Source organism: Alosa pseudoharengus, unplaced genomic scaffold, assembly GCF_046254945.1.
Source record: "Alosa pseudoharengus isolate Yale_2024_CS ecotype anadromous, Long Island Sound unplaced genomic scaffold, YU_APseudo_1.1 YU_APseudo_1.1_scf_4, whole genome shotgun sequence".
In the NCBI taxonomy this organism is placed as follows: Eukaryota; Metazoa; Chordata; class Actinopteri; order Clupeiformes; family Clupeidae; genus Alosa; species Alosa pseudoharengus.
Window position 1 is genome coordinate 9,631,378 of NW_027468774.1, and position 7,500 is coordinate 9,638,877.

General features: G+C 44.8%; 1 protein-coding gene across 1 annotated transcript in view; it reads left to right on the forward strand.

Annotated features, from left to right (window-relative positions):
* LOC143101668 (arf-GAP with dual PH domain-containing protein 1) overlaps positions 1-2,356 on the forward strand; it is a 50,744-nt gene extending 48,388 nt beyond the window's left edge. Inside the window, exon 11 of the mRNA XM_076264801.1 lies at positions 689-2,356. Within this exon, the coding sequence (XP_076120916.1) occupies positions 689-717 (29 nt within the window). The 3' untranslated portion in view covers positions 718-2,356. The remainder of the gene's footprint in view (positions 1-688) is intronic.
* The last annotated feature ends 5,144 nt before the right edge of the window (positions 2,357-7,500 follow it).

Below are 7,500 nucleotides of genomic sequence, written 5' to 3' on the forward strand. Positions count from 1 at the left end.
GAGAAAGCACTCGTTTGATAAATCAGCCAGTAGTAGACAAATAACTTTTAGAAATAATCTGTACTGCAAAAACGAATGTTGGTGGGTATTTAAACTATCTAGCGGGTGTTTTAACAGCTGCAAGAAATAGAAGCTTCATGGTCTTTATGTTCTGGTTCGTAAATTATTTTCATAAAACTTCAAGTTGTTCGCAATGTGTAGGCTATTTGGTTACCAACTAACACTGTTAGACAATTCACTAACTTAAGACTTCAGTGCCATCATATACAACGTTTTTTTTACAAAACAAATACAGAAAGGATGGAGGCAGCAAAAGTAGAGAAGTCATTTCAGATGGGGCAAGAACAAGGTGAATTTGTATGCTTGTCAAAACGTAGTCCTACCCTGCATTAGAGGAGCTGATCATCATACCAAGCACACTCGCTGTTTAAAGTCATACACCACGGTAAACTAAAACTGAAATGTTACAAAGGTGGCAAAAATAATATAGGGTATTATTAGCCATGACATTACTAGGCTATGAATCGTTCGTTCATTTTTTTTTTTTTATTTTTTTTTGGGGGGGTTACAAACTTATTCAAAATCATCCCCCCCTCTGGTTTTTACACAAATCGCACCCTGCACACACACACACACACACACACACACACACACACTTAAGACTGTATGTGTTCTCTCCTCTCTGCAGTTGAGGCTCATTTCAAACACAAGCCTTGACAAGGCATCCTCGGGGATGGATCCTCCCAGCCACCAATCCAAAGCCAAACTGAGCGACAGCTCCCGCCTCCAACCTCGTCCAATCAGAGGCCAGGATGCAGAGCTGTGCATTGGAGGAAGTCCCTCTCATCCAACCGTCACCCAACCCCTCCTCACTGTCATACTCAGCCAATCATTATTCACTCCTGTAGCTATCTGCCCGCTCATTGGTCGGCTGTATATTCCTTCCAGGAGTAGGGTTTCCTGTGAACCTTTGAATAAGGAGTTTTCTGATTGGTTGTCAGAGCCCGATATCTAATCTTATCCACCATTATACTCTTGAAGGAACCCTGAGTGGAACTGACGGCAGGCAGCAACTGACTCTAGACACCTCTGGCCCAAATCCAGTTTGGATCCGATTCAGATCAGATTCAGATTAGATCTGGCCCTGATTTCACCTGGATCTAGTGTGGATCTGGCCCTGATTTCACCTGGATCTAATCTGGATCTGGCCCCAGATTTTGGCCCCTTCGATCTCTCTCTGATCAGGTCCAAGTCTAGCTTGGTTCTGACCCGAACCTGGATCTAATCATGATCTGTTTTGAATCTGATCGGAATCTGATCTTGGTCTGGTCCTTATCTGATATGGTTGTGGTCTGGATCTGTTCTCGACCTGGTCTTGATCTAGCCGGGCTCTGTTCTCGACCTGGTCTCGATCTAGCCGGGCTCTGGTCTCGACCTGGTCTCGATCTAGCCGGGCTCTGGTCCTGACCTGGTCCTGATCTAGCCGGGCTCTGGTCCTGACCTGGTCTCGATCTAGCCGGGCTCTGGTCTCGACCTGACCTGGTCTCGATCTAGCCGGGCTCTGGTCCTGACCTGGTCCTAATCTAGCCGGGCTCTGGTCCTGACCTGGTCTCAATCTAGCCGGGCTCTGGTCTCGACCTGACCTGGTCTCAATCTAGCCGGGCTCTGGTCCTGACCTGGTCTCAATCTAGCCGGGCTCTGGTCCTGACCTGGTCCTGATCTAGCCGGGCTCTGGTCCTGATCTAGCCGGGCTCTGGTCCTGACCTGGTCCTGATCTAGCTCTGGAGTCAGCTGTTGTGTGCGCAGATGTCCTGATGTTCTGTTTTATTGCTGTGACTGAGCTTATTTATTTGAAACATGCCGCATAGGTCTCAGACCAAGGCTGCTTTGGGGTGTTGTAAGATCTCCTCATGTCCTCTTGGGCAATTGTGTGTGTGTGTGTGTGTGTGTGTGTGTGAGTGTGTGTGTGAGAGAGAAAGAGAGAGAATGAGTGGTGTGTGTGTGTGTATGTGTGTGTGTCTCTGTCGTCATGTTGTTTAATAAAAACCAGACGTGTCTCCCTGTCCACTGCTAGTCTCTGTTCTTTCACAAGTGTGAAGTGGGTATAGATTTGTGTGCAGTTACACACATGAAGCACCAGAGGGCATATCAGGACCCCTCATTTCTGTTGCATGGAGAGGTTGTCACTAAGCACCAACTGATATGGAAGAACAGAGTGTGTGTGTGTGTGTTTGTGTGTGCTAGCACATGCACGTGTGTGTATGTGTGTGTCTGTGGGTTTGCCTGTATGATATTTATCTAAGGACATGTAATAGTTGACCACATAGCTGAGGCAATAAAGGCCAAATGAACTGGAGTGTAATCTTTATTATGTGATATGACATGAATGCAGGAGTATGAGAATGTGTAATCAAGTGTGTGTCATTAAAGTGTGAGTACATGAGTGTGTTGCTGTATATGTGTGTGATTGTGTGTGTGAAGGGTTCAGTGTGTTTGACAATGAGTCTATCTGTGTGTGTGTTTGTGATGAGAAGTGTGTGCGAGAATGTGTGTGTGTGTGTGACAGCAGCTGCTGTTGTGTAACTGAAGAAGGCAGGGGACAGCTGCAAAAGCAAGCTGATGTATAGATGTGGCGGGCTTTCTCTCCGTGTGTGTGTCCATATGTGTGTGTATGTGCTCATAATCTTATGATGTTCATGTGATTGTATCTCTGCAAATTTGTGTTTAATCTTTTCTGATATTACACACATGCAACACACATACTCACCAATAAACACACAAACTGACCCAAGGATCAGTAGGAGTATGTAAGTGCACACACACACACACATACACACACACACCATCATAAATTGATAATTTCCTCCCCTGTCAGCTCGCAACGTGGTGAGAGGATTCATATACCTCGTCTGAGAGAGACCTTAACCACTCACACACACACACACACACACACACACACACTCAGGAGACCCTCTGGTAGAGCCATGCTTCTCCAGTCCTTGATGTGACTCACACCTATTAAGATACTAAACTGTTTGGTCAGGAAGTGCAGGGTAATGAACTATATGCGTTTATTAAAAAATAAACAAAGCATGCAATCCTTGAAATATTTACACACACACACACACACATATTTATATATTGATATACTTTAAGTGACACCAGGGACAGTCATCTGTTGTTAAGTAAGGTCCCTTATTGATGACATCATCTCAAAAGAGACAATGAACTCTGGTGATTTAGAATGGGAACAGCAAAGACAGAAGGACAGAAGGAAGGAGAGACAGAGGAACTGAGAGAAACTAAAGAAAGAAAGAGATCATAAGAAAGAGAAAAAAGAGAAAGAGATCATAAGAAAGAGAGGCCCGATCATTCCTGTGTCAGCTGGTACTGTTTCTCTTCCTGATCAGTCATTTCAGCACGGTGTCAGTGAGGCTAATGAATTGGTTTGTTTTGTTTTACTTCGATTCCTTTCAAATCAGATGATAAAAACACCCTTGTTGGTCTCCACTAATAGGAACTGCATGTGCCAGTGTTTCTGTGAGTTATTGCCTGTGGATGGGGCATGCGTTAGATATGACATCATCATGGTCATTTAAAAAACACTCTGTAATCATGCATGTGTCACATGTAACGGAGGTGATTCATCATCAAGCGACTTTCAAGCACATCACACACACACACACATACAGTACATACATACATACATACATACATACATACACACATACATAATGAAATACATACATACACACATACATGTGGTCGTATGTGTATGAACAGTCAAAGTTCCCCTCTAATAAATGGATAAATGTGTGTTTGCATGAGGGGTATTATGACAGAACTGTAGATGAACGAAACCGCACACACACAGACACACACACACACACACTTCCACACACACATCTCTGTCCGGCAGGATGGCGCTAGATCCATCCTTAAAGAAGATTAAAGAGAAGATCAGTCTCATGCAGTCCTCAGCTCCCATTCCACACACACACACACACACACACACACAGAAGATCTGTCTCATGCACTCCTTAACTCCCATTCCATCTGGTTTCTGACTGTTAGCACTGCAGCCCTCTTAAAAAGGAAATAATTATTAGAAATATAATAATAATAATAATAATAATAACAACAATGATGATGAAAGTTTATCTCCTGTCCAGCTTGTGTTACAGCACTGTCTGCAGAGTTTTGTTAACGTTTCTGTTTTGAGGTCTGTGTGCATGTGTGTGTGCATGTGTGTGTGTGTGTGTGCGCGTATGTGTGTGTGTGTGTGCATGTGTGTGTGCGTGTGTGCATGTGTGTGTGTGCGTGTGTGTGTGTGTGCATGTGTGTGTGTGTGTGTGCGTATGTGTGTGCGTGTGTGTGTGTGTGCGTGTGTGTGTGTGTGTGTGTGTGTGTGTGTGTGTGTGTGCGTATGTGTGTGTGTGTGTGTGTGTGTGTGTTAGGGTAAATTAGGCTAAAAACCCGGGCGCTGTGACAATGTGCTGTGGTTGCCCACGGTTACCGAGAGTGTTTTGGTGGTTACTCTGTGTCTGTTGTGCTGAACCCCAGCAGACTGCTAAAAGGCACACACACACACACACACACACACACACAGCTGGTAGTGGTCAGAGAATGGGGAAGCCCCTGTATACCTGAGGGTAAGACAGGAGAGTGGGGTGGTCTTTGTATTCAGGACTTCCACTTCCAATCCCCATCCCGACCCAGTGGGTTGTGTGCCCTGGTCGATTTAAGCTATATGTTGATATATGATGATATGCATTATTGTATGCTGCTGGGTTGTGTGCCCTGGTTGATTTAAGCTATAGGCCTATGTTGATATATGATGATATACATTAATGTATGCTGCTGGGTTGATTTAAGCTATAGGCCTATGTTGATACAGTATATTATGATATGCATTAATGTATGGTGCTGGGTTGATTTAAGCTATAGGCCTATGTTGATATATGATGATATGCGTTAATGTATGCTGCTGGGTTGATTTAAGCTATAGGCTTATGTTGATATATGATGATATGCATTAATGTATGGTGCTGGGTTGATTTAAGCTATAGGCCTATGTTGATATATGATGATATGCATTAATGTATGCTGCTGCCACTGTATCATGTTGATTCACAAACATTAGGCTTTGGCTGCACTGGGTTGAATCAAAGTCCTTTTAGGCAAGTCCCTCCACTCGGCGGCCATTTGACAACGCTTTTTGGGCAACGCTTTTCGGGCATCCATTTCGACAGAAATGTGCATGTGCAAGGCTTCACGACACCAATCTTGCTCCAGCGACGAGATCACAACACATGATTGGCACGATGTCTTCACACCATATGATTGGCTCAATGTATTCACATCACACCACATGATTGGCTCAATGTATTCACATGTCGACATTTTGCCGAGGAAGGGGTGGGATATGCGTAGACAACGGCCATATTGGCGTGACAAACTAGCCCCATGCATTTCTATGGAGTATTTTTTGAGTGCTGTGTCTCCACATTAGAAAGTCTCTGGTTGAATCTAGCCCTTTCCACACCAGAGAGCTCTTTTCAAAATGGGAGTCATATCAGTGTAATGGACCTGATTGGTAGGCAGTGAGTGTCCTGACCAATCACGTGCGGTGTTATTGAGATGCATGTGCCTCTGTGGCCTGCACACGTTAAACGCATTAGAGGATCTGGGCAGGAGACAGCGTCCCAGATTATCAGTCAAAGAACAATGGCTGTCTCCTGCAGCCTGCCTGCCAGTCGGGAGAGATGGGTCCAGTTCTGTGGTCATCCCTTTTAGCGTGAATCCTCTCCTCAAATGCTCATTCAGTGCATCATATTCCAACACAAGAGCATGGGATGAAAGCACCAAACACACACACACACACACACACAAATGCACTGAAGAGTCTCGGAGGTCATCCAAGTGTGCGAGACGCACCACATGCTACAAGGAAAAGACAATGGTGTGTATTCTTCCTGCAGAGCAAACATATTCAGGGGGACCTATTGCAAACATATGTTTCCCCCTATGTGGAGATGGAGTCAGCTCTTACCACACAGCCAGACGGGGTCTCTCTCATACACTCGCGTCAACACCCATCAGGCTCATGACTGGGCTTTGGTGCTGGTCACTAGTTAACAATGTGAGCTTTGGTGCTGGTCAGTATAGTTAGCAATGTCAGCTTTGGTGCTGGTCAGTATAGTTAGCAATGTGAGCTTTGGTGCTGGTCAGAAGCTGGTCAATAGTTAGCAATGTGAGTTTTGGTGCTGGTCAGTAGCTGGTCAATAGTTAGCAATGTGAGTTTTGGTGCTGGTCAGTAGCTGGTCAATAGTTAGCAATGTGAGTTTTGGTGCTGGTCAGTAGCTGGTCAATAGTTAGCCATGTGATCTTTGGTGCTGGTCGGTAGTTAGCAATGTGAGCTTTGGTGCTGGTGGGTAGTTAGCAATGTGAGCTTTGGTGCTGGTCAGTAGTTAGCAGTGAGAGCTTTGGTGCTGGTCAGTATAGTTAGCAATGTGAGGTGATCTTGTCATGGGAGTGAAAAATGAGAAAATTGGTGAAAGACAGGAAGGGTTGTGAATGAGTAGAAAAGAGCAGTCCATAAGTTCCCCTCTCTTAGTTCTCCTGGAGAACCATAAGTTCACCCTCTCTAAGTTCTCCTAGAGAACTATAAGTTCCCCTCTATTAGTTTTCCTAGAGCAGTGGTTTTCAAAGTGGGGGCCGCGAGGGGGTGCCAGGGGGGCCTCAGCAAGTTGGAGGGAAAAATAAAAGTAACAAATAAATACATTTGAAACATTTAAAATATACTATGAGGGTTGTTATACAATTCCATTATAATAATGTGACGCATATCTGAACATATTTCCCATGATAATGACTGGGAATAATAGTAGAGTGATGGCTCTCATATAGCAGAAAGCCCCAAATAAAAATTTTACACACTGTATGCTCCATCGCGATGTGGTTGTGGCTAAAATAATTATTAGATTAGCTTAATGTATTTTCACATTTGCCGTAGTATTGTCGATGGGTTTAATTAATAAAACATCAAGGGGGTCCTTGGCCAGAACCTAGTGGTATTTGGGGGGCCTTGTCGTGGAAAAGTTTGGGAACCCCTGTCCTAGAGAACCATAAGTTCCCCTCTCTAAGTTTTCCTAGAAACCATAAGTTCCCCTCTCTTAGTTTTCCTAGAGAACCATAAGTTCACCCTCTCTAAGTTCTCCTAGAGAACTATAAGTTCACCCTCTCTTACTTTTCCTAGAGAACCATTTGGGGCAGTCGTGGCCTACTGGTTAGCGCTTCGGACTTGTAACCGGAGGGTTGCCGGTTCAAGCCCCGACCAGTAGGCACGGCTGAAGTGCCCTTGAGCAAGGCACCTAACCCCTCACTGCTCCCCAAGCGCCGCTGCTGTTGCAGGCAGCTCACTGCACTGGGATTAGTGTGTGCTTCACCTCACTGTGTGCTGAGTGTGTTTCACTAATTCACAGATTGGGATAAATGCAG